Source organism: Amia ocellicauda, chromosome 22 (assembly GCF_036373705.1).
Source record: "Amia ocellicauda isolate fAmiCal2 chromosome 22, fAmiCal2.hap1, whole genome shotgun sequence".
Lineage (NCBI taxonomy): Eukaryota > Metazoa > Chordata > Actinopteri > Amiiformes > Amiidae > Amia > Amia ocellicauda.
Genome location: NC_089871.1, coordinates 1335745 through 1363465, shown reverse-complemented (window position 1 = coordinate 1363465; position 27721 = coordinate 1335745). Strand labels below are relative to the sequence as shown.

At 52.6% G+C, this 27721-nt stretch overlaps 1 protein-coding gene across 1 annotated transcript in view; it reads right to left on the bottom strand.

Annotated features, from left to right (window-relative positions):
* The window catches only part of stx1a (syntaxin 1A (brain)), a 57461-nt gene that overhangs the window by 17776 nt on the left and 11964 nt on the right, over positions 1-27721 (bottom strand). The window contains exons 2-6 of the mRNA XM_066695525.1: positions 27428-27511; positions 23702-23801; positions 7902-7976; positions 4396-4481; positions 3789-3897 (exon numbers count right to left, since the gene is read on the bottom strand). Of these exons, the coding sequence (XP_066551622.1) occupies positions 3789-3897; positions 4396-4481; positions 7902-7976; positions 23702-23801; positions 27428-27511 (454 nt within the window). The remainder of the gene's footprint in view (positions 1-3788; positions 3898-4395; positions 4482-7901; positions 7977-23701; positions 23802-27427; positions 27512-27721) is intronic.

Below are 27721 nucleotides of genomic sequence, written 5' to 3'. Positions count from 1 at the left end.
TCGAGTGGCTGCTCCCCCGGCCCCCCACACGCAGAAACTAAATAGTGCTCAATTAGGGAATAACCTGGGAATGACTATATTCATGTATGCGGGTGTGAGTTTTTTGGCACAACAAATAAAATACAAATGCAATGGTATGTGTCCCACCGTGCTTCCATTACTGCCCCCCCAAACCCACCGCCTCTCCCACACACGCACACGCACATGCACACGCACACGCCTCCTGCCCGGTTGCCATGGTGATCTCAGGACAGAGCGATGCTGGCGTGTTCCCGATTCCTCATTTCTCCTCATTATGTATTTAAAACTATCTATCTGTGTCTGTTTATTGGGACTTCTCTGTGAAGAAAGCCTGGGGTGGGCGGAGCGGGGAATAGTGGGAGGGTCAGAAGTCGGACCACCGTCCCACGGGCAGCGACCCCCCGGCGGGCTTAACACAGCGCTGCGAAGCTGAAGACCAGAGATCAGCTCAAGGAGGTCATCTGTTCAAGAAGGCTTTTTATTAGTGGTCAGTCACAGCACAGCCCTGCCTGTCCACCGGCCACCCCCCCACTAGCAGCTCAGACTCCACCGGAGCAAATTACCGATATTGATTAAGCGCGAACAGCTGCCAGACCGAGACTCTCTGGGAGCAGGGCTGGCTGTGCAGAACGCCCGGGCATGTGGACCTGCTGACACTGAGCTGACAGAGCACGTAGCTACCCCATCTCTGCGCCGATGACTCGAGCGTCCCCGCCGGGCCTGCGCCGGGCCACGAGGGGCCACCTAAGAATGAAAACCCGGTCGCCGAGCTTCTTGTTCGACAACACCGCGATCCCGGCAGGCAGCTCTTGCGTAACGAGGCAGCAGGCTGTCAGATATTTCAGTCCTGTGATGTTCGTTGGAGCAAATTAACGAAGACAGATGTGTGAAGTTAAAATTGCATTCAAGATATTGCTTTCCTGCCTCGTTGGTGAGAGCTGCGGGGTCTCGATCGCAGCGCCTCAGGTCCCCGTGTCTGGTCACCTGGCGCAGCAGAAACACCACCCCAAACACACCCGTCTCTCCTGTTATCAGCGACGCCAGCGTTTGAAGTTACGGATGAAAGCCACGACAGACACTGCTGCAGGACTGGATCAAGATAAAAAAACGTTTATTTCTGGTTGTTGTTTTGAAGATAAAGAATAAGGTCACCCCCCTCCCCCGTGTCAGGATCGCCATGGGACTGGTGTGGCAGGGGGAGGCCTGGGGTGTCCAGGGCCTCACACTCCTTCAGAGTCACCCTCTGCCTGCCCGATGGTCAGCTGGCACCGGGAAACACAGTCAAGGAAACTCTTTGGGGCCATGCGGGAGTCGCCGAGACTCTGAGGCGGTGGGCATCCCAACCCCCCAGCCCTAGAGAGCTGTGTGACTATGGCCTGGCTCCATCACGGTTTCTAGGAGTCTGTGATCTGGTGAGAGGTCCAGCCGTCCGGGGCAGCGGCACGGCAACTAAGACCTGCCCACTGAGCCATGATGTTGCCAGAGACCTCGCCATCGACCGTGGCTGGCCTTCGGGCAGTTCGATCAAGAATGAAAATGGTTTCTCCACTGGCAAACTCTAGTCCCCTCTCCCCTACAGGGGTCGCTGTGATGAATCGTCACCCTCCCGATCCTCCTTTCGGTCCCTGGGGAGTGTGTGCACTGCCACCCAGCAGGTTGGCAGACTAGTTCGCGCAGCTCTCAGCTAGAGATCTTGGATATTGTGTGAGATAACGACGGGCTAAAGAGATGTGAAGTGCAGCCGCCCGCGGAGACGCGCCGCTTGGCATCCCAGTGGAGGCTGCTGCTCTGCCCACACTGCCAGCCCAGATCACATCTCTGGGATCACAGCAGCCCGAGAGCAGCTTTCACCGCAGGATATTTATCCCAGAATGCTTTCAACAAAACACCCAACACAAACAAACAAGAATCTCTCTCTCTCCCTCCTCCCTCTCTCCCCCCTTCTCTTCTCTCTGTCCTCTCTCTGGTTGGTCTGGTTTTACCCGTGCGCTGCTTGTGAACAGAGCAGGGAAAACGGAAGGGGGCTGGTGAGAGGAAGGGAGAGGGGAGGAGGGCATCGAGAGTCAGGCTGGGGGAGTGTTTAATTTCTCCCTGCCCATCTGTGATGTCAGGGAGAGGAGATACAGGCAGAGGGGGAGGAGCAGTAGAGATTCACGGAGACAGGGACAGAGGGGAGACAGATGTTGAGGGATGTGTTTGTGTGTGCGCGTGTGTGAGAGGCGGGTGCTGTGGGAGTTCAAATACAGGAGGTGTGGCTCCCTGTGCCATGACGGTTGAAGCTGCACAGATCCTCTCGGGGCCGAGGGCTGCCGGCCGTGTGGTCCAGCTCTGGCAGCGCAGACCTGTGGAGGTCATGGGAAGCGAGGCTGCGTTCACACTGTGGCACACAACGGCCCACACAAACCGCGCCCGGACCACAGCACCCCCTCCTCACACCGTTCTCTTACACTGCCAATAGCTATATATCTATTTACACAAACACCCACACCAACTTCATCGCTGTATCCCCGGCTGGGAGGCCTGCCCAAGAGGCCAATGCTCTTAGTCCGGATCAGTATTGTAAAGCACCACTGGCATCAGATTACACAACACAGAAAACAATGGCCGGAAAATAAAACACACAACCAGCTATCAGGGCTTTAAATAGCTGCTCTCCTGGCGATGCTTCCAATTAATTAGCTTCATTTTTGCTGCCCCCTCCTCCTCGCCGGCTCCGTCTTCCTCTCTCTCAGTTATGACTGGAGGCTTCAGTGAACCCAGAGTTTGCTCTTCCCCATTGTGTGGAGCGCGTGTCCGGCCTCCCGCCCGTGTGAGGCCCCTGCGGCCAGCTGAGAGAGAGACCATTCAAACCCACTGAGCCACGGCGCTGGGGAAGAATGGCCAGCTCATGAACAAGGGGGGGAGGGAGTGAGAGCAAGAGAGTGAGAGAGAGAGCAAAAGAGAGATATCCAGAGAGAGGGAGAGCAAGAGCAAGAGAGCAAGGTAGAGAATGAGAGGTGCAGGGGCCGGCAATCACAGTTGGACCCGGCCCAGGACGGCCCCTTGGCTCTCTAGCACAGAGACAGATGGCCGGGGTAAACAAGCCACAGTTCAGTGCCCAGGCAGTGGCCGGAGCAGGCAGGGGGACAGCTGGCACGGGGGACCACAGGGGACCGGCCTTCACTGTCCCCCCAGGGCTTGAGAGGAGCCTAGGGACGTGGAGTCCACAATATCCAAACAGGAAAGACAAATCTCACCTGCCTGAAATCGTCAGACCGTTTACTGCTTTCTACCACACCCAGGTCTCTCTTGAAACAAACAAAACTGAAACCCCCCCTCCCTCCCTCTCCCTGTGACATTCGTTTCTGTTAAATAAAAGTTGAACACATCGAGTAGTGAACAGCAGCCAGAAAATCAATGAGACCAGCGAAGGACGACACCCACACGACAGGCAGCGAAACACCTGCAAACCAGACGCGGCGCTGGAGAACCGAGGAAATTCAGAAGGATTTCATTAAAAGGAGGGAGTGAGAGAGAGAGAGGGAGGAATTCTTCACACACACCTGCTTTCCAGACTTCTAAATGCATTTCAAACCACTTTACAGAAACACAAAAACATATCAAATTCACCCCCCAGCCGCTCATTTTCAACTTCCCAGTAAAACCTTATCAGGGCACCCAGTCAGCGTCTCGTGTTGCTCTAGCCTGGGTCACGCTCTGACACGGCCTAGAGGCCAGTGTCCAGAGTCCAGAGACAGACAGGCCCGTGTCGGGACTACAGTACTCACTGATCTCCAGTTGGCGCTGGATTCGGCCCTTGCAGCGCTCCCTGTAGTCTGATTGGGTGGCATTGTACTCCGACATCACTTCCACAAACTTGCGGGACAGGGTGGAATGCTGTGGGGGGTGAGGGGAGACGAGAGAGAAGACATGAGACCGAGAGAGACCCAGCCACACCGGCCCGCCGCGGCGCTGGAACAGTTATCTGTTATCCACAATTAAGTGTCAGTTTGTCCCTTTCTTGTGGCGTTACCAAATGCTTTACACACACACATACACTGTACATCACCATCTAAACCCTATCCCCTGTGGCCCATGTGCTGCGCTCTGCGGTCTTCCTTTCTGTATGGACGGTACACCAGGTGCAGCTCTGGTTTACGGTTAATTGGAGTGGAAGGCAGGTGCAGCGGGTGACGCACTTTCTCAGGGCGCTGCAGCGGCACCCGGACACTTCCTGTGCCTGTGAATATGATCTAAAATGGGGCATTTTTGTTCTCGTTGTTGTTATTGTCACTGCTGTGATGTGCGACACAGGATTCTGGGGATCGCTGTAGCCGTCTCGGTGTCTCCCTCCCCCTCTCCCTCTCTTTCCCGCTCCCTCTCCCTCCCCCTCACCTGTGTCTTGCGTATCCGCAGGTCTGCCGAGGACCTGTTCACGCCATCCTCCGTCTCGGCGCTCTGCTCGATGGTCTGCTCGATGCCTGCGGACCACAAGAGGAGAACCCACGATCAGCCCTCGGACTGCGCTGTGCCCCACAGCCCAGCCACGTGAAGACCTTCATCCCCGCCCCCCAGAGAAACGCACACCGGGCTCGGCGCGGTCAGAACCGGCCCGGGTCAGAGCCGTCATAACCAGCCTTAGTGCTGGGGAGCCACAGTTTCACAGCTCTCCTCACAGCACCCATCGGTGGGTAAACACCAGTAAACATACTGCATAACCGAGCAAGCAGCCTTAACAAACCGATCCACACTGCAGACGTTCCCGTGGCAAACAAGACAACACAAGAACGAGAGAGAAAAAACAAGCAAACACAGCAGGAGTGAGGACCGTGCGAGCCAGGCCGAACATTATTAAGGCAAACGTGTCTGATGCTCTCCTCACTGTGATGCTCGTTTCCCCTCCTAATCAATGGGACTGCGCTCAGGCCTTCAGGTCATTTATCGGCCCTCAGAGTTGATAAATACCAGACGGTGGTTGAGGCTTTATTCAACCGCTTATTATGGAGTCCATTTCCCCGCAGAAGCCAGTTCCTGTCAGGAGGGCCGTTCTTCAAGGGCCCGCTGTGGTCCAAGTCCACCATCTATTACAGCAGCCAGGGTCTCGCTGACAGACAGGTGTGGGCAGGTTACGGACGCCTCTGCACCCCCAAACGCAAAAGAATCATGTGAATGGAGGGAAACTCATTAGAAAAGGGAATGGACGATTATTTAGCTGAATACATATTCTTTTGTCCGGCCTGTATTTTAAAACAGACTGAAATTGAATATATACATAAACGCACACACATACAGCTCTGCAAAAGAGACCACTTAATATTGATTTCTGAACTTGGAGTGGTTTTTTCCAGAGCTGTATATTTTTTTGTATTGCCTTTTTTCTTCCAAACCCAGTAACAATGTTTCTTTAGGGGGGATCTGTAGTGTCTTTGTTTCAAGTCTGACAGCCAGCCAGCCAGCCAGGGAGCTTTGGCAGAGTCTTGGCTTCAAATCCCACAATGCTTTGCACCAGGGTCGGCTGCAGGTGAACCCCCGAGACTCACATGCCTGGACGCGAGTCTCCTTCGCTCTCGGCCAGAGGGGTCCGGACGACATGGGGTGACAGCTGACGTGAGCCGCAGTGACGACGGGAGAAGCGAGCGCGGGATTAGAGGAGAGAATGCGTTTAAAGCAAGGAGCTGCTGGCCTCTCACATGGGCTGCCGTCTATAGGCTGTCGGCTCACAGTTATGGATCTCACTCTCCGACTCTTCACAGACCGACCAATCAGCCTCACACAGGAGAGGGAGAAAGAAAGAGGGAGAGAGAGATAGACAGAGGGGGGGAAGAGGGAGACCGAGGGATCGGCAATTTCAGTTGGCAGCTCAGATTTGGGAATGCAGAGGGAGGGTCATGTGACACGAGTAAAGAACTCCAGTGAGGCGGTATTCGAGGCCGGAGAGAAGATGGGCGCCATTGAGGACGGGAGCACCATCGGGCCGTGGTGCAGCAAAGCGAGGGAAGACTGTGCTGGAGAGGCGGCTCAGATCTGGGGCTGTTTCTTCTCCTTGTTTCTCCGTGCATCGCTGAGCTCAATACACTGCACACACACCGACACACAGGGAGCGTCAAGGATGAACCCACACACTGGAACAGCTGTGTGGGTTCATCCTCGACAGTGGTACAGAGGACCTTAATATGCATCTAAAATGGTGTACCCCAAATCTCCAAATATTTATATAAAATTTTAATAAATTGAAGAAAAAATTTAAAGACAACAGTGCAGCTGCTCTGATAAGCCAACAGCAAACACACCAAAAAAAAAACACCAAGCATATGAAGGAATCCAGGCAACCACATATGCATCTGACAGCCTGGATTTATAGATGACTGAGAGCGAAGCCCAGTGGAGGGAGGAAGGCAGACGGGTGTGTGTGCGGAGAGGTCTGACCCGGTGAGGTCCCAACGCCACCATGTATGTGATCGCCGGCTCCATCACAGGTGGCGCCGCTGCACGGCTCACTGTCAAGAATCACACGCAGGGGCAGGTGTCCTGGGGGGGGGGTTTGCTCTTAAAGCTAAAGACTCATTCGCAATTAAAAAAAAATACATAAAAATGAAAAATCGAACGGAATCCACTTAGGTTGGGCAATGAAGCACACTCGGCCAGCCGATGAATTTAACATGAGGCTGTAATGATGGTTTAATAATTGAGAGATTGAGTCGAGCAGGCAGGGGGGTCCCAATAAGAGCATCACTCTTCTCTCTCCTATAGCGGCCTCATCCATCTCTCCCGCAGAGCCGTCTGTTGGCAGTTGGGCGCGGTGTGCCATCCTCCAGTCAGCACCAAGAGGCCCCTGCACGTCGCTCTGCCAGGCTGCAGCAGCCCGGCTCGGCACCTCAGGGCACGTTACATAACGACCGCTGGCAACCTAGTTACATCGCAGCAGCAGCGAACGCAAACACAGCCAGGCGTTCAGACCCTGAAGCGGTTCATTCCAGTTCCTTCTCTGTGGATAGAGCAGCCTGCGCAGTGGACTGCAGGGCACCGGCCCCAGAGCTGGCAGTGCCAGGGAACGGAGTACGGTGGGCCGCGCTGTGCCAGGGGAGTGAGGCCTGCGTCCGTCTGTCCCACACACACGACAGCGCTACTGCCAGTGCCAGTGCCCCCATATAGCAGGCAGGGACTGGGGTCTGAGCAGGGAGGGCTGGTGCTGTGTGTGTGTGTGTGTGTGTGTGTGTGTGTATGTGAACAATCACGAGCAAGACAGTCCCTCCTTCTGTTTTATACTCTGGGCGCCTTCGGTCTCTGAAGCAACTTTGTGATAACTTCTGCATGTCTGTGTCCTCGCTTCAGCTCTGGGGGGGGGGGGGTTGTGGCAGTCTATGCCCTCACCGCAGCTCTGCTCATGCAGCCTGACAGCAGAGCTCCGCAGCCCCTCCTGCTGGCCATCGTGTGACAGTGCGACACACACCCAAGGGCCCGTTTGTTCAGGGTGTTTCTGAAAGACACTCCACTGAATAGGAGACGCAACTGAGCTGCAGCCGTCCCTGTGCAGGGAACACGACTGGGCTGGACTATGTGCCGAGTCAGAGAACATAGCCGCTCACTGCTGCAGTTCCAGGGGTGGGGGTCCATTTCAGCTGTTTAATTTAACTAATTGTTTCTTTAATTGGGCTGAGTCAGTCGTGTCCTCAGGCTCTGGAAGGAGATGCCAAGATGCTGCAAAGTTCCAAGCTGTGCTGCAGCGACAACAACATCCTCCCAAAACACACTACAGACACAGACACGAGGACATAGCATCACTACTTACATCTCAGTATGTATTATTGATATCCTGTGAGAAACACACACAGCCTGACATGTATGCATGTTGTATCTGTGTTGTGGCCCACAGCGCTGAAGGCTGAGGAGACGACACTTACTCTTTAGTTTGGTGCGCACTGAGTTGGCCAGCTTCTTGATGTCGGTCATCAGCTCCTCCAGGTCTGCCTTCGTTTCTGTGGGGAAAAAACGTACAAAACAGTTTAGCGCCGTGATCCCCCCTTGCTCTTGCTCCTCCTCCTCCGGCACAGAGGTGTCAGCTGCTGCTTCCCAACACATTCATGCAGCGGTGCACTGTGGGAGAAATCACATCTAGTGGGCCCGGCTTAATATTCCCTTCTCTGTCATTAACCTGGAGCACCAGAGGCAGCTGCTGGGCGCTCGGTGAGGACACCACACAGGGGGGGAGCCAGAGGGCCCTCACCCTCGCGACCCCCACATCCGTGTCCTGGTGCCGCCTTCATCCTCAGCTGAGCGCTTGAGTCCCGAGCTGCGACATCTTCAGCTGTTGAGCAGCTGACAAAAATTTAAAAAAGTCCAATTATGCAATTTGAGTTTAATCAGGTGTTCAATTAAGTAATTGAGAGCTCTACTGGGAGGAAAAAAAGAAAAAGACAACTCACTAAAGAGGCTGAAGAGACGGTGCTGCTGGCAGAAATCCTGACGTGTGCCGGCAAACACCTACGGGTGAGCGAGGTCGTTGTCCCGGAGCACAACAATGCACTGCTTCACACCCTGCGTGCTGCCCTCGGTCGGCTCCTGCACATGGCCGTGCTCGGTACACATATATACACCGATCAGCCATAACATTATGACCACTGACAGGTGCCATGATAACAAGATTATCAGTGTTATTCACCTGTCAGTGGTCATAATGTTATGTTATGAGCTACTTTGACAAGGGCCAAATTGTGATGGCTAGACGACTGGGTCAGAGCATCTCCAAAACTGCAGCTCTTGTGGGCTGTTCCCGGTCTGCAGTGGTCAGTACCTATCAAAAGTGGTCCAAGGAAGGAAAAGCGGTGAACCGGCGACAGGGTCATGGGCGGCCAAGGCTCACTGATGCACGTGGGGAGCGAAGGCTGGCCCGTGTGGTCCGATCCAACAGACCAGCTACTGTAGCTCAAATTGCTGAAGAAGTGAATGCTGGTTCTGATAGAAAAGCGTCAGAACACACAGTGCATCGCAGTTTGTTGCGTATGGGGCTGCGTAGCCGCAGACCAGTCAGGGTGCCCATGCTGACCCCTGTCCACTGCCGAAAGCGCCTACAATGGGCACGTGAGCATCAGAACTGGACCACGGAGCAATGGAAGAAGGTGGCCTGGTCTGATGAATCACGAGTTCAAGGTGTTGACTTGGCCTCCAAATTCCCCAGATCTCAATCCAATCGAGCATCTGTGGGATGTGCTGGACAAACAAGTCCGATCCATGGAGGCCCCACCTCGCAACTTACAGGACTTAAAGGATCTGCTGCTAACGTCTTGGTGCCAGATACCACAGCACACCTTCATGTGAGTCCATGCCTCGACGGGTCAGGGCTGTTTTGGGACCTACACAAGATCAGGCAGGTGGTCATAATGTTATGGCTGATCGGAGTATATATATTGGGGGGGGGGGATCCCTCTCCATCACAAGTTCCATTAAACATATAAATAAATAAACACATTTTAAAATGTTAATAAACTTTGATTTCATAAAACGTAGAATCAAACCAATCTACCTTAAGGGACACATTTTCATGAAGGAGTAATAAATCAAGGGACTTTCAATTCTGTTGCGATATTACGGCCAATGGGGCCCGGCGGTTCCCAGCACGGTGAGAGCCAGACGGGGCCCGACGCCTCACAAGACTCCTGGACAAGCATCTTTATTCCTCTGTGTCCGGAAATCAATCCCCACGACCCGTCTCCCGCCTCTTGAGCATCACAGAGCCGCGGCGGGGCCCCTGCAGGCCCTCGGTTGGCAGAACAGAAGGTGGCCCTGGAGGAGCCCTAGCTGAACCTACCGCCTGGGGTGCGATCTCAAACGTGGCCCCGCTGTCGTCTGAAGATTTATGTTCCAGCTGAGCTATGAATGACTAAACTGAACACTTTACCATGACCCAAAATTGCTTAATTGTACTTTTTTTTTCTTTTTGTTAATTATGGCCAGCTGTTAAAGCAGTGAAAACAACACGTCTGTGTCAGTGATTCCCTTCAGCGCCCGAGAGCTCAGAGGGCCGAGGCAAATGCTACACGCTAAATAAAATGACCAGGTTGATGTTAAGCGATCTCTTCCGCAGACCAGGAGACCTGTGACTGAGAAGTGATCCCGGAGGGGGGTTACAGTAAATCAATGCACTTCAGTCGCAGCAGACCCCCTGAGCGCCATGATAAAACGTGGAAACAATCACAGCGAACACATGCTGGAGGGGCAGGGAGGGGAATTAAAAAGAAAGCAAGCGAGCCGCACAATAAAAGCGAGCGGAAGAGAGAGAGAGAAGAAAAGCGAGCGACGCACAGCACAGATACACAAGCAGATGGGGAAACAGTGAGACGGAAATAAATCGCATCAGACCCGACACGCGCGGCCCGGCACAACAGCGCTGCCGATCGGCGTCCTCCCCGGCCGCTCGCTGTCGACGCCAGGAGCCATTCCAATGTAATTGGATCTGTATTTCGGGCTCAGCTGTTCCAACATTCCTACCCTCTCCCGTAATTGCCTCTGCGACGATAAACTGGCTTTTGAGAATCGGTGATACGGTACCACTTACGGAGCCGGCCCAGCATAGCCGTAAACACGAAGGTCTGCAAAGTGGAAAGACAGACCTGCGGCCACATGTGGCTCTCAGCGTGTCAGGGTCGGCCAGGTGCAAAAACGGTGAATGTCTTCTCTTACCAATCACACCTACGGCTACTCTCACAGGTATAACACAGCGAGAACGGGGGGGCGGCCTCTGAAGACCCCCTGGCATAACCTGTTGCCCTGACTGCCACAGAACATCGGTCCCAGAAGCTTCCGGTGGTTTTGAGTGGCAGATCCAGTGCAGGCGATCACCAGTTGTGACAAAACAACCATCACTGCTCTTCAGCCTTCGCGTCAGTCATTTCGCACATAGCATTCAGCCACAGGGGCCCGGACACACGTGACACACGGGCACGGCTCCAGATTCTGACGCTGGCAGGATCGTTTTATTACCCCGCTCAAACCAAACCAAAAACAAAAACACAAAACGCACATGTCAACACATCCGATACAGCATCTCCTGCCCAATCCACTGGGATGACGGGACAGGACCGAGGGGGAGCATCGATCGGAGGTCGTTTTCGCCACATTACCACTTTATTTAATAAACTGGAAGAGAAGGTAGAGCTGCTTTAAGTAACAGCTATGGATCTAATGCGGGTAACGCAATCCTGAGATATGGATTTTCCCAGGCTGCCAATTAGAGATGACCTAATTAGCTCCTAAGCAGGTCGCCGAGTCAGTCGCCAGGCCGAGGCATGAAGACCGGTCTCATCAGCCCGGGACAGCAGAGGAGGAGTCCAGATAGAGACGCCCAGTTACTGACACTTTCTATCCAGTGGGTGTCATGTAAACAGAGCCTGGAGTGTTTGTGTCTCTCTTTGTGTGCATGCGTGTGTATGTGTGTGTCTGTGTGTGTGTGTGTGTGTGTGTGCATCTCTCTCTCTGTGTGTGCGCGTGTGAGTGTCTGTGTTTATATCTGTGGCAGCGGGGTTCATGGATGGGTGTCGTTCTCAGGGAACTCGTGCCAACGTGCCCACTTCCTTCGATTTGAATAATTCAGATCAGCTCCCCGTGCTGCTCCGGGGGGGACACACGTGTGCAGCGGCTCTGAAATCTGTTCCTGTGTAACAAACACGAGCAGCACATGAAAAATCTAAGAGTATTCTCTCAAAATTACATATATATATAAAGAAAGATAGATAGATAGATAGATACACACAAGAGACGGAATTCAAACGCATTGTTGGTGACGCAGAGCTGTACAGGGGTGTGACTGCCATTCATTAATACCCCCCCCCTCCCTGGGGTGTGAGCTGGGCAGTGCGGACACGCTTCCTACACGCTCTCATACAATCAATTCCCCACACGAAGGGATTACAGCTGTTCACAACACAGATCCTGAATACGATTGTTAAAAATGGGACCGGAATCCTCCTGATATTTTGTCATCAGAGCCGGGTCTCTACATACACTGCCACGTATGTATGACCTGAACATTTGGACGATTAAAAAATATATACACACAACAGACAGTTAGAAAATCCCATAATAGAAGCTTTGGTAATGGTAAGGTTTAAATAAGGATAACGATGAAGGCAAGAGTTTTCTAACACTTACATTTAGGTTGTTAAGAGAGCATTATTTTGTGTAATTTAGCTCAATTCTGCTTTAAAATTAAGTGATCAGATCAGGGTTCTGTTTTGGTCCAGACTCAGGTTCGGGTTCAAATCCCCTGTGAAATTCGTTAAGGTTGGGGTTGCGACAGGTGTCTGTGTGTAGGGGCCTGGCTTCTCCTCTCCCTGTAGTGTTGCCCCGCTCCGCCCGTATTGGGGCAACTCCGTGGAGCGAGTCTCTGCCCTCCAGTGAGGCTGTCTGATGAGACCAATTAAGCTACTTTGGGAGCCCGGGGACACGGAGCCGCAGGACAACACAGGAAGAACAGTGGAGGAGGAGAAGAAGAAAATAAAATGCCCTGCAGAACTTCTCTTGTGGGTATGAAGTTTTCAGAACAGGTCTGTGTGTGTGCGTGTGTGCGTGTGTGCGTGTGTGCGTGTGTGCGTGTGTGTGTGCATCTGTGTAGGGAGGGACACTGACCCATTTCCGCCCCTCTACCTCAATCCCATTTCAGCCGATTCTCCCTCATTACCGCAGTCTCCCAGGACCCCCCCATCACTCCTCCCACCCATCCGAGATCCCCAGTACAGGGATATGTTAATCTCACCCTAGTTTCCTCTAACAACTGCGCGTCTCCATCTCTCGTCTCTCGCTAAACAAATTGAGAGCGAAAGCCTCTCCTAATGAATGTCTAAATTGGAAACTCGTTCCCTCAAATTCTCTGGCTTTTTCTTTTCTTCTCAATCCTCCTCTCGCTCCCTCGTTCTCCGCGTTAATGCGTCTCTGGCAGTATTAGCAGGGGCAGCCGGCGCGAGTGAAATACCCCTCAGCTAATGGAGCTGTAATCCAGCCCCCCCCAACCCCAGTGCCACGGCTCGGATCAGGTGGCCTGCCTGCGGAGAGGAAATCTATTTAACTCTAATAAGAGCTCCACGTTCACTGGGGACGGGGAAAAATAATTAAAGGAAAATAATAATCATGGTGTAATAAAACAAATTAGAAAAATAAAAATGGCGATTTGGGCCAGGCAGTGGGAAGCACACTCGAATAACCAGAACAGAATTGAGTCTCTCGAGCTGTATGTCATCTCCGCAGAGGCCCCAGATCAGACCCAAACCAAGGTGGAGCCACACGGGCCCCGAGAGTTCAGAATTCAGGAAATTAATTAAATAATACGCCCAACTGCTCCCATCACCCATACTGGCACGGCCCAGCGCAGGATGATGTCACCCAATTACTCCGCGCTGATAAAAGTCTCGTCTCCAGCGAGTCCAAACGCAACGCTCGGCCCCTGAAGCACACAGTAAAAGCATCGTTTAAAATGGCCGCTGTCCCAGTGCCAAAAAAAGGATTTAAAAGTGCGATCTCACAGTACCAGGCTTCCCTTGGCCTGCTGTGCTGTGACAGGTGCCTTTTTTTTTTTTATCTGTTTTGTCCCTCCCAACGGCCTGCGAAACCCTGACAAGTTTTATTATTTTATTTTTTTAAACATCCCCTCCTGCCGTCGGCGCCCAGCAGAAGGAGAGACAGATGTGTTGGCTGTAACATATATTAAATGAGAGACGTCAGCGAGAGGTTCGAGATACTCAGACAGACGAGACCCACTCTGCCGGTCTTCACTCCTCATTATACGCAGGCAGACGTCTACCCAATTTGCAACCGCACTGATAAAGTCACGTTAAAATCCTCAGGCCTCTGAAACAGCTCTGCCACCGCTGCCCGTCTGATCGCTTTCCTCCTTATGGCCGTGCTGGGACTGAATCCTGATCGATCCGTCAGGGAACCTCTGAGAAGGATGCGAGATTGAGCGACGGACAGAGATGGGATTACGGCGGGCAGGGGATTTCTCTTGGAGAGACTCCAGACACTCGGGCACTGATGGAAAGAGTCAGGTGAGTATGACAGACCGGAGCATGGTGCGCTATGGCACAACAGCGCAGTAAAGTCACATGTGACGAGTGTGAGCTAATTGACTATCCAATACAGCACACTGCCAACATTGCATCACAGAATGCAAAACTTTAGAGACCATTCTGTCTCTCTCTCTTGGATACATTTGGCCATGTGTCAGTGCACAAAGAAAACTGCGAAGCGGTTTGTTGAATTCCACAGAGCTGCCATCACACCTGAAAGACGAACAGGGACATGTGGGTTAGAGCGACTGAGAGCCTGGGTCGGGTCGCCTCCCCATCGTCCCAGTGTCAAATCGCTCGGCGCTCTGTACGACTTTGTCACTGCGTTTGACACCCTCGCAACTCTCAGCCTCGTCCTCCCCTGCCTTCCATCCCTTCTTCTCTCTGTGACAGCACCCTGGCTCCCAGAGGCGGAGTGGAAAATTTGGAAATGAGGCGAGGGGAAAAATAAAGTTAAAGCGTTTTCTTCCTTCAGTTTCCTCCACACAGCGAGGGTGACTGACTGCAATTTTCCAGCTTAATTAGCTGCAGTCCTGTTTCCCTGTGAAGTAGGCGAGCGCCTTTTTAAAGCAGCTTTCTTTCCCATCATTTGTGAAGAGTCTCTTCCACAGTGTGAAAGCAACTGCCTGCAGCCCGACAGGTTTACCCCCCCCACACACACTTAAATGCACAGAAATTGTGTATGTATTTATTGATGAAGTCTTTTTTTCGCCCCTCTGATGTACATCTCTGCTAGGCTACACTGCTCGTGCAAATATGCATTTTAATACACCTGCATCTGTTACTAAGCGACAGAATATATGAAAAGACTGCACCCTAACCCTACTGGCAGCCCATTGAGCATCGGACCCTGCTTGGATGCTGCAGCAGTATGGATCCCACCCACATCCCCCCAGTACACCTCACAGAGGCGAATACATCAGGCCTGGAAAATCTGCAACTGGGAGTTAAAGATACACGTGGAAATTAGAGAAGAAAATTAGAAAATGAAAGGCAGATAATGAGAGTCTCCGAGGAAATATGAAGCAGATAAAGCATATTAGAGCCGCTAACTGAAAATGATGAACAGCACCAAAACGAGGCATTATGAACGACGGACCAGAAACGACTCTCTAATGGACTGCCACAAGTGACCAATTTGTACGCGCCGCAGAGCTGGCTTTTTAGCACGACATGCCGTACCTGGCGACAAAGGCAACGGCTGGTTTTATGCATCGGTTTAATTTGTTTTTGATAACCACGCATGAAGCGCCCCCACAACGCTCCAATACACACGTCGATCGATACTGTGAATAAAAGCCCGGCCTCTGACACGATTCTTTAGTGACACATTAATTCTCAGCCGAGTTACATAATGTCACACGAACACCAACAAGAGCTCAGGATCTGCCTTCCCGCAGCAGCTCGGGTTCAGTTGGCGTTCAGGGCAGGATTTGCAGAAATCTTTAATATCCACAACCCAACCTGGGCAATAAACATGACGTCTGACAGGGTTGCGAGTCTTAGCTTGCCCTAGATGTCCTGACCATGGAACAGTGCGTCCCAGATTCAACACTTCCTCTTAATCTGACAGGAACAACTAGCGTCTCCACACAGTCGTCAAGAAAGTACTAATGGCCATATCTTAGGACAAACCGTTCTGGGGCACTGCGATCAACATCACTGCTATTTTCTTTTTCTCAAAGCAGGATTTAAGGCTGACATCCTGTTGCAAAATGCTGACAAAGACTCTTAAAACTGGCAAGTTTTACAGACAAGATGGCAGAAAAGGCACAACCTGTAAAGAGGCGAGTCTTCCCGATGATGTTTTGACTGAACAGCTGGTGGCAGCAGTGGGATCCAGTGGCCATTGCAGGCCAAGGACAAGAGATGACAGAATGCCTCCCAAACCCAAAAGACCGCGGGACGTTGGCTTCGCAGACTCTGATGAAAAATACTTCCAGAGGATGTAGAAGAGCTGTGACGCCTCTCCATCAGGTTGTTGACTTTTGCCTGAGGGAAGCTGTTGGATAAATCTCTGCTCTCAGCCCTGGCAGACTAAACTCTCCCATTGAACTCCAGCAGCCTTTGGGCGAAGTGCACCACCACTAGAGAACTGCTGGAAAATCCCAATCTCTCCTGCCAGTGCCGTATCAACTGCTGACTCTGGACTGCAGCACGGTGTCCAATCTTTGCTCTTGTCAGTGTCTTTCAGTGTTGGAGAAGGTCATCAGGTAACCTGTGGCAGGATGCTGTAGGGACGTGTCAGTTACTGGTCCCAGCAATCCTGCAGCGTCAGACGGTGGTGACAGTGTGTGTGTTTGGGGTTAAATCACAGACAGAGTGACCTTGACAAGTAGGCTTGTCTTTCACACTCTTTCACTGGCAAAACTAATTTGCACATTAACACACACACACGCACACGCACACACACACACACACTCGCTCACAGAAGGGACTTCTTCTTCTTCCCTCTCTCTCTCCCCTCTCTCTCTCCGAGCTGTTAAAAGCCTTCACAATATTAACACCAGAAGCTGAGCAGCCTTCAATGACTCACTTTTGGTCGCTGGCTTTGGAGAGAAGTTAGCGACAGCAGCGAGCATTTGCCCCGGGCCGTCCCGGAGATGACCACTCTTTTTGTGCCGTTGTGGTTTGATTATATGTATTTTTTCTGCCTCCCCAGGGTTGTTAGGAATCCGGAGCTGTAGCGCACAGTGATCTGAAAGAGCTTCATTTCATCTGCGTGCTTTGCTTCCTGAATCACAATGGTGCTCAGAGGGCAACGTCCCACTGAACACGGATCAGTGAAGGAGGGGAGTCAAGGATGTAGCTAATCCAGCCGCTCCACTAGGCCAATAAAGCCTGTGCTTGTTCAGAGAACTGCCTACTGTCTGTGGTGAAGTACCTCAGTGTGTCAGTGCTGGGCTAGAGTGTGTTCAGTGTCTCAGTGCTGGGCTGCAGTGTGTTTAGTGCATCAGTGTTGCAGTGTGTTCAGTGTCTCAGTGCTGGGCTGCAGTGTGTTTAGTGCATCAGTGTTGCAGTGTGTTCAGTGTGTCAGGGCTGGGCTGCAGTGTGTTCAGTGTCTCAGTGGCGGGCTGGAGTGTGTTCAGTGTGTCAGGGCTGGGCTACAGTGTGTTCAGTGTGTCAGGGCTGGGCTGCAGTGTGTTCAGTGTGTCAGGGCTGGGCTGCAGTGTGTTCAGTGTGTCAGGGCTGGGCTGCAGTGTGTTCAGTGTGTCAGGGCTGGGCTGCAGTGTGTTCAGTGTGTCAGGGCTGGGCTGCAGTGTGTTTAGTGCGTCAGTGTTGCAGTGTGTTCAGTGTGTCAGGGCTGGGCTGCAGTGTGTTCAGTGTGTCAGGGCTGGGCTGCAGTGTGTTCAGTAGTCTGTCATTGTTAACACTTGTCAATGAAAGAGATGAAATCTCTCTGGAAACACGGCGAGGGATCAAAACCAGTCTTCTCTTTGCCCCCTCGTTCTGCCCCAGAAAAAAAAGCACCCATCAGATCAGATCAGGTCACATCTGGTTGAAGGGGAATCTCTCTCAGTGGCAGATCAAAAGGAAAAGCCAATTCCTGTGCCCTCAGTGTGTTTCTTCTTGGGTTGTGAGACTCTGCTGGCAGCGCTGAACTTGAGGGAGGCTTCAAACACAGAGTCTGTCTTTTGATCATTAAGCTGCTCAGGTTCAAGGTTTTTCTCATCTCCGTGCGTGTCTCTCTGTGAGTCCCTGTGTGTGTGTGTCTCTCTGTGTGTGTGTCTCTCTGTGTGTGTGCCTCTCGCTCTGTGCTTGTGTGCGTGTCTCTCTGTGCGTATGTCTCTCTGTGTGCGTGTGCCTGTGCGGATGTCTCTCTATACAGTCTGGTGAGGAGAGCGGCTCCAACACACAATCTCTCTGCCGAGTGGAAACCAACACGGTGCCCAAAGCCCCCGATACCTCGTGGCACAGCCCATTGACGTGGCCACAGCCCGGTTGCTATCTTTAGGATGCTATTCCCCTCCAGATGGATGTTTTACGCACACAGCCAGGTGTGGAAGTGGCGATAATTACGAACGCGTCTGTGTTTATAACTGCCGGTTTAAAACGACAACAAACAGTAATTAACAAAACAAACAGACACCAAACAAACACGGTGACGGATCGACTCCGAGGACCCAGACTCCCAGACTGATCCGGTACCAGTTTAATGTGGGATTTAATTCAGTGGAAAACGGATCTTCCTCTGGCTGAATCGCCATTCATGTGCCCAAGATAACTTCCTTACTTCTACAGCTGAAACAAATCGCTTACAGAGGAGAAATAATTAAATAAAATCCTTCATTTGGAGAATTAATACATTTCCACATGAATGGGGTTTTTAAACCGTGTTCTCCAGCTTTATTACGAGTCTGACTTGTTCCAGTGTCTGAGCCCGAGGGTGAACAGAGCCGTAACTCGGATTGATTCGTTCCCTGACAGAGCCAAATACAGCATGAAAAAGCTAAAAGGCTTTACCTGCAACGACTCAATTTTATTGTACTGTAAAGCGGGGGGGGGCAGAAAGAACTAGCTGTGACCTAAAGGCACAGAGACGGCCATTCAGATAAAGAATTCCCCTTTGCCATGAAGAGAAAGAAGAAAAAGAAAAGAGCATTTTCCTTGCAGAGATCCCATTAACAGGAGCATTATTACAGTTGCCAGACACAGACAATCACAGCGATATTACAATTTTTAATAAATCTGAATGGGAGATGGTTTTGCTTATTTTGGAAAATGTGGGTCTGGAAATGGTGCCACAGGGAGGTTATAAATAATACGGCTGCTTAGTGCCGATCGTTCCTCCGCGTTCAGACAAGAGAGAGGCCGTGTGGGGGATGGGGGGCTCGCTCTGTGAAGCCCCCCATCACACAGAAGCTGTTGTCTGTGCCGTCCCACACCGGTCCTCTGGCACACTGTGTTCAGGGGGCAGAGATGGTCACTCAGTTTTAAAACCGCCTGCCACGGCACACGGGGGCCAGCGACGAAGCGACAGATGCAAATAAACACAAAACAAACTGCTCACCGGCCAGGACAACCCCAGTGTGGGTCGGGCACTGTAGATGGGCCTCCCGTTTGGAGGGGAGGGTTGGGGGACTGGGTGTAAAATTAGAAAGCCAAAAATCGGGCTGCGGAGGGACAGCCGAGCGTGTCTGCTGAAGTGTGCGTGGAGGGACGCTGCTGAATTGCCGAGTGTGTGGGAGACTGTCATCGCAAAAACAAAAGACACTTCTGCCGGAGTGGCGGGGCTGTAATTACAGAGAGGCCGACACTACTCTCACTGAGCCCCCCCACCGCCTGGCACACATAGACACACACCGCGCATCTCTGCCTGCCTGCCTGCCTGCCCGCCCCCCCTGTGTCCCCAGCTGGAGAACAATAGCGCAGCACGCCGACACCCACTCTGAAACTGAGCCCTGCCAGCACCCCCCTACCTGTCACTCTGCATCCAGGGCAGCCCCCTCCGCCCACCTCGACACGAACACGCCGTGCTGAACACGACAGAACGGAGCCCCGGGGAGGGAGGGATCGTCAGTGCTTCCTGGCTTTGACCTGGAAATCACCCGGCCAAGGGCAAGCCAAGGTGCCTCTATGGCAGACCGCACTCACCGGGCTGATTTGGCAAAGCTTTCTGCAAGATGACTGATCTCTGAAGATCTCAGAAGCTGCCCAGCGGTTTGGGATCCGTGTTGCTCACAGTAGTTGCGTTGTGGGGCCAGGAATTCCAGTACAGTTCCTCAGGACAGTGGGCCCCGAGGCCAGACCAGACTGCGAGTTACACAATCTGACGTTCCTAAACGTGTCCTATCTTCATTAGTGTTCACTGGCACAGTGCGAGGGTCTTATTGACACGTTCTCCTTGACTAATTAGTGGCCAAGAAAACATGCTTGTTTAACCCCAATAGTAACTCATAAATCCAAGGTGTAATCAACACGTTTCGGTTCCTCGTCAGCACTCGTCACACTCTTGGTCTGATCTCTCTCTCTCGAGGCCACAGCACCGCACCCCAGCTCTTCCAGCAAACAGCGCCGCCACACAACGCCCCCGTCAAGGGATGTCAAAACGTGTCAGCTGGAAAACCTGTTGTGTGAGGGGGGGGGGAGAACTGGCACGGGCAACAGACACCGCCGAGGCACTGCCCCCCCGCCCCGACGCGCACACAGCTGAGAACCTGGCAAGAGCGAGTGTCCTGGGGAGTTTTGAGGAGCGCCGGGCACTGTCCTGGAGAGCTCCGGGGTGGAGAGCAGGAGAGGCAGAGGAGAGGAGGGGACTGGGGTGACCTTGCCAAGTCCCGACGCCCCAGCAGGCAGAGAGACGCAGCTGCTCCCGCACACAGCGTTACGAGCATCAATATGGCTGCGACTGAAGCACACAGAACATGCCGTGATGCCGGGGTCTACGGCCGCTGGTACGAGAGTGCAGGGGCCAGTCGTGACACACGCAGCTGCTGTGGCGACATGGTCTGAAGAGAGCGGAAAGGACTGGTGACAATTGGCAGGGCACTGGGACGGCTTTGAAAACTCCAACAAACGAACATTACAGCCTCACTCTGGCTGAATGGTATTTAAACACACACAAAGCACTGGGCCTTTTGTGTTGATGGCAAACCTCCAGCAGCAGCAGTGTGGCAGTGCGCTCTGCAAACAGTGTTTATTATCGCACCACGCAATAACCATGAATAATAATATTTCTGTGATTGTTGTCTTGTATAAAAAAGCCATTAACAATTCTGATCACCCGTCATGTTTCGAGTCTCCCGACGCGAGTGCGTGGGCCGGGCGCGCCCCTAATGATGTCATAGTATTGACACCGCTACAGACACGAGCCGCAGATCCGTTGGATTCGGCTCACAGGGAGGCTTTGATGGGCTGCAGGGCTGGTCCGATTCCAGCTCCCCATTAACGATGGAGGCAGAGCGAGCCGCTCATGGGTGTCCGGCGCTGGATTAAGGCTGACGAACATCGACACCGACACCAACACGAACACGAGCACGGAGCCGTTTTGCCGAGCGCGGCCGGGGCGGAGGGTCCCTGGCAGACTAAAGCCGTGTGCCCCTGCCCTCCTGCCTTCCTGGTAGGTGCTAATTAATGGCACTAAAGGATTTCACAGAACCAGATCAGAGCTGATCGGCGCCTGACCCGCAGCTCCTCTCTGCTTGGCAGTGTACAAGTCGGAGAAACGCAGGGAAGAGAGAAGAACAGGAAACAATACAGAGCTTTTCAACTAACAATGAAAGCCCTTCCCTGGAAGCTCCACAGCTTCAGTCTATTCCCGGGCCAAACGAACCACATTGAACTTGCCCTTTTCAAAGATGACTTTCCCGGCACCCCGCGCTGCCGACGCCACCGAAGGCTCAGTGTGTGCGTTGCCGATATCCGTCCCTATCCCCCCGTGGTGGAGTGTCAACGGCCTGTCTCTCTCGGGGGGGCCACAATTACTCACCACAGTGACTCACGCCCCCCCGCTCTAATGAAAGGGAACAGAGGCCCACTCAGGGCAATTATACTGTCACAGGTGGCGAGATGTAATTTCAGTTCCCAGCTGATCCGAACTGCTCCTGTACATCCCACAGTGAACACCCTGACCCACGGCGCCAGCCCCCAGGGACTCGGGTCAGCAGCGCCCCACTGCAGCTCAGGCCATCAGTCACCGAACGGAGCTAATTACCGGCCCAATCAGTGGCTTAGATTATTATTGCTTTATTAATTTTGACTTCCTTCCCCTTCCCCTTCCCCCCCCACCCTCTCTCTCTCTCTCTCTCTCTCTCTCTCAAGATCTTTTCACAGATGATTGAAAAGATGCTCTTGAGCTGCCCATTAAACACGCAGAGAGAGGCATTAATTAGACACGAATGTAGGGAGGTGAGAGCGAGCCCAGCGAGGAGAGAGAACTAATTCTGACATGATAACCCAGCTGGCAACCCGAGAAGAGATTGTGCTTTTTAGTGCTCAGTAAACATTTTCAGGGCTGCTGCCGAAGAGGGCGAGAACAACATGCAACACACAACACAACACACATCTGTGCTGGTGGCGAGGTCAGGGTGCGGCTCCAGTGCCCTTTCCTGCAGCAGCAGAGGGCAGCCGAACCTCTTGAGCTGTGATATCACTTCACAAGGACAGTCACACACTGTGCGAACACACACTGCACACACACACACACTGCACACACACACACACTGCACACACACACCCCTATCAGGCGCTGCAGCTGGCAGAGGCCCATAAAAATAAAGCACTGCCCCTCTGGCTGTCAGACCCACCTCAGATAACGGCCCTGTCTTATGGCCCTGATAAAGCAGAGGAGGGGAGGGCAGGCATTGTCTTTAAAGACGTGTGGCAGAGATGTTGTGCACACAGCAAGTGGATCTCGGACACCATCCGTTTCACAACATCCCTCCACCGACCTGCTCCTGTGCCAATTCCCACTCGCACTCTTCCTCCTCCTCACTCACAGAGCAGGGGTTTGCTGAGGTTCAGGTACGAGCGTGGACAACGACAACAAATATGGCGCCAGATTCAGAATATTCACTGCTTCCTGCGCTTTGTTGTCTGTGCTCCACATTGAAGAGCAAAGGGGGCAGATTTTCACAGAGTCTCTTCTTTTCATTTCAGAAGCTGTATTTTTCACAAAAGCCTTTCAACGCCTTCGTCCACGAACAGCACAGAGCCTGCCCACACCCCGCGGTATAAATAACTCGGCAGTTTAGGCCGAGTGCGAGGAGCCCACCGCTTCCGCCAGCCTCCAGATTCGCTTTCGTTTTTTTCAATCAGATACTCCATCTGCTCCACCAATTGCAGAGCCTTCCCGCTGTCAAACCAGCCAACAGGAAAGTCTGTCGCCTCTGGTGTTTCGCCCCATCCGTCCTGAAAAAGACCACGCCAGCAGCCATCCCAGAACCCCCTCCCACCACACACAGGGGACGTATCTACTCACAAGGCACCGGACCGCTGGCGGATCGGCACATCTTCAAACTTCAAACCCACTGCCTTCCCTCCCCCCAGGCCTAACCGTGACCGAAGCCCTTCCTCCCAAACCGAACGTGGGAACCAGTTTCCTCCCAGCGCTGGTTTGAACACCAGCATCAGAGCCGGGACTGAATCCTGACAGCAGCTCTTTAAATGTGCCGAAACGATTAGATAAACACAGCCACGTATTCCCTGCGAGCGAGGGCAGCACGACACGAGGAGAAATTGAATAATCAGCGTATACAGATTAGCTCTCCTCCCCGGTGACAGAGCGCTCTGGGTGGCACGGGCTGCTCTCTTGCAAAAGCGTTATGGAAATGATTTCAGACGTGCGAATAGGCCGGTTCCCTCTCGCGCAGGGAGGAAGGGAGGAACAGAATAAAACACAACGCTGGTGTTATCGGTGTCTATTGATTTTCTCCCCGTCCGCGACACTAACCCCCAGACTGAGAACACTGCTGCCAGGAGCGAGAGTTTCCCTTGATTAATCAATCGCCACGCTTGCACAGAGCCCCGGTGTATTCAAATGAGCCTAGCGAGCTGCTGGGACAGCGCCAACACACACACATAATCTGACACAGTGGAAGCCTTTCCCGGGGCGCCACAGACGCTCACACCCCCGGCAGGACTGCGACTGAGCCGGCCTGCTGCCACACCTTTGCTCATCGTCCCCCCAGGAGTGTTACAGGACTTACTTTCGTCCGGGTTTGGGGAGGCGAGGATGGCGCTGTGTTTCCTCTTCACTTCCTCCACCTTCTCGGCCAGCGTGTCGATGGAGCCCCGGATCTCCTCCACCTGCACAGAGACGCAGAGAGAGGGTGAGCAGCACGCCCTTGCAGACAGCAGCTGCAGGTGTGCGCGATTCCAAATCTCCCCTTCAAACAGGTTGTGCACTAAAAACACAGACGCACACAGACAGACACGAACACAAACACGCACAGATGCAAAGATAATTAGTTACGGGATTAAGGGAGTTGGGGGGGGTTAACAAAAAAAACAGACATGCCCCCGATTCTGAACCGCAGACGGCCAGATGTGCGGCTTTAACAATCAGCTGGAGCCACAGCCTCGCCCTGCTGGCCCCGCGGCCGCTCGGCCAGGGCCCCGTGCCATCCAGCCCAGCCGCCTCGCCTCCTAATCGCCCATTATCTCTCTAATTGCCTGGTGATTGAATCCGGCAGTTTTTTTTATAGACTCATAACTGGCATGTTGCCCATCGTCAGATTTGAACAAGGTGGGATTTGCAGGGGCCGAGACGGCAGCGCGGGGGAACCTCACAGAGGAGCCCTGTCCCTTACTGCCCCCACCATGGTGCCCCTTGTCTGGCGGGGGGCTGTTTCTCAATGGCAACTGGGGTGTTTGTCTGTGCGTCACGGAGCGCCGCCACCACCGCGAGCGAAACCCCTGTGGATTTCCACTGGAGAGGACGGCACGCTGAGCCGCCGGCGCAGGAGGCAGCCGTCACAGAGTGCGGAGAGAAAGAAAGGAAGAAAACAGCACAGAGAATGAGATAAAGGAGCCACAATAGAGCCGATGGGATAATCGCACGGCACGGGGATAATGCAGGAGAGATAAGGAGGCTGCAAGTGTGAATAACATTAACGGTGTCCTCCCCCACACCCCCGGATAGCGCAGGAAAGCCGGTGAGATTCCCTTGTTGAAGGCCTGCCGGTGTGCGTGTGGGGGGGCGGGGCGGGAGAGTTCCCTCGTTCAGTGGAAACGGAGCCGATCAGAGCGGCTGGATTCCCTCCGACTGCGACTCAGCACGTGAGGAGATCAGGAAATAAATAATAAATCAATAACAAAAATATATTTATTTATTTATTTTTCTTCTAAATGAAAACTCTGTGGCTTGGGGAGGAAAAATAAATGAGACAAAAAAGCACAACATGAAATCACAAGACTGTAAAACAAATCCTTTGATACCAGAGCCACTTCTCAGGTCGTTTCAGAAGAGGCTGGGAGGGAGGGGATGGACAGAGATGGTTTTGGTGGATCCTGAGGGGGTTTAATCTTCATCTTTTGTTTTTGTATTCTATGTCGTCCACAGAAGCATCCTTCAGGCGCGGGGGAATCGCCTTCTCCGGGGAATCTAGGGAGGGGTCTTGCCAGAATGTGCTCCATGTGCACCCCCGTCACAGCCCCCCAGCATGGCATGGACCTCCAACCTTCAGGTTCAGACTTCATCGGTCAGAGGACAAAAATCTGGAGAGGCCTGCGTTCATCGGTCCACTCGGGCCACCCTGCAATGGGAACCTCGACCCTGCTCTGTGGGTCTCCGAGAACAGAGCCACAGACCCACCCAGAGACGCTCGAAGTCTCGCCCGCCCTGGCACCCTGTATGATTCACAGCAGCGGACCAGGATCTATGATCAATGTTGAGTCGGCTCACGTTCTCCACATCCAGACTACCTTACTCGGAGCAAGGGGCCAGGGGGACACCAGATGAAGAAGCGCGGCCCCTGGTCTCTTCCCAGACGAGCAGACTACATCCGTCGCTCCACACCAGGAAGAACATGGCCCTGGACACGTCTGCCAATCCACATGGGTTATACCGAGGCCTTGAATCGCGTGTCTCAGCGCTGTGTTAATTGATCATTCCCTAATAGGCCTGTCTCCAGGTGGGGGTGTCTAGGGGACGTCTGGGGAGGGACAGTGAGCGATGTGGTGTGAAGCTCGGCTCCATTCGTCAGCCCATAGAGCCGCTCCCCACAGCTGCCACAGTCCGTGTGCCGCCGCAGCCCACGGGCAGCTCCCCGTGTCAGACAACACCACCTCACAGCACGGCAACACTCATTAAGCACACAGCCCGTAATGATACGGCACAGCGCTGACAGCTGTGGGGGCGGCTAGATGTGATCTAAATATTAACAGAACAGAAAAAACGAAAAACCCCATGTATAAACATATGTATGTGTGTGTGTGTGTGTGTGTGTGGAGAGAGTAGGAGAGAGAGAAGGACACGGAGAGGTGGGGGAAGCAGAGAGGCACACACACGCCATGCAGATCATTTCTGACTATTCCTCCATTGTGATTACTCCACTGGACATCCATTAAGGCTGTGAGACCCCAACCCTGCTAAGCCGATAACAACACGCTAATGAGGAGCCGCAGTTCCCAGCCGATTCCTCTCTGGCTGATTTATTTAATTGTAATTAATCAATCTATCCTGGAGCTCATTTCTATATCACCCATATCCTGTATTTCGAGCACCACGCCACACTGTGTATGGGCACACGCATGCAGGGGATACCAGGAGCAAGCGCTCACGATCACGCAGACACACGGACTGCGGACTGGGACACAGGTCGGACCCCTGCTTGGTCCTGGTCCGGACAGGCGCAGGGCAGAGGTGGCAGTGATGCGGCTCTGATATCGTTCTCCGAGTTAAACATGCAAACCTTTCCAAACATCCCGTTATAAATCTGTTCGTTCAGCTTCAAAACACAATTGTCTGGGATTTGCTTTTTTCTACCGGCGCACGCTATATCAACGAACTCTGCGCTAATTAGGCGAAGATCTGTGCTATCGCAAGATGAAAGAACTCATCTTTTCGAACTCATTACCAGTCGCAGAACTAGAACTCCACTCCAGTCAAGACAATAAGCCGTCCGGCGGAAACAGAGTCTCTCTAGACCGAGATAAACAGATGAAAATCTAGAAAATAGATTTATTTTTTATAAATTCATCGTAGGAGTTCCATTGAGGTAGTAATTAGTATGAAACATGTTTTTCTATTATTATTAGTAGTAGTAAACGCCCTCCCTGCAGCCGGTACATCACGTCTCTGCAGCCGTCAATAAACACTGGGCACTCGGGGAGACCTCAGGGTGTGAGCTGGGGAATTAGGCAGTTTTTTTTATTATTCACGGCAGGTTTCTCACAAGCTCGTCACCCTCGGCTCTCATGGAGAATTCTAAACGAAAAAACTGAATAAAATAAAAGATATACACGTGTAAAAATAAAATAAATGATATAATAAATAACCAATTAGGACGGATCCTTTGAAGCCGCACGGCCGAGACACTGGAGAAGCAACGGGCCGACACAACTTTACTTGTTTAAAAGATGAAAAACTAACTGACATGAATTCTAGAAGAAATGAAAAGAAAAAAACGAGTGCAGGATTGAGCGATTACACCAGAGACATTACAAAGACACAATGCGAAGAAGATGCCAAGATGTTCCGGACGCCACAGATGGCTGTACTAAATATAAGAATTAAAGACACTTTTAGACTTGGCCCGCTTTCTCTTTAGTTAGCTTTCTTTGTTAGTCTTTTCCAATAACTTTCGAGCAGTGGCAGTCTTGACTCACGGCAGCAGCAGACAGACCCTGGGCTGCACGGTCCAGTCGGGCCCCCAAGAACGGAGCCACCATCTCCGGCACAGAGCCACCCAGCACCCCCACAGAGACCTCACCTGCACGAAGAAGGTGTCCATGAAGCGGTCCTTCTCCAGGCTGACGGTGACCTCATCCTCCTTGTCGCTGTCCTTGTCCTTGACCTGCAAGACACAGCAGCCGGGTCAGAGCGAGACACGATGGCGTACACAAACAAGTCTCCCGCTGATGCTCCACGCATCTCCAGTCATGAATGCGTCCCAGCAGTTTCCCTCATCTTGGCTTGTGTAGCTTTTCATTTTATTTTATTACTTTATGCAGGCATAGTTACACACAGTTACGATGTCGTTAACAAGCAATTCTATGTGCTGTGA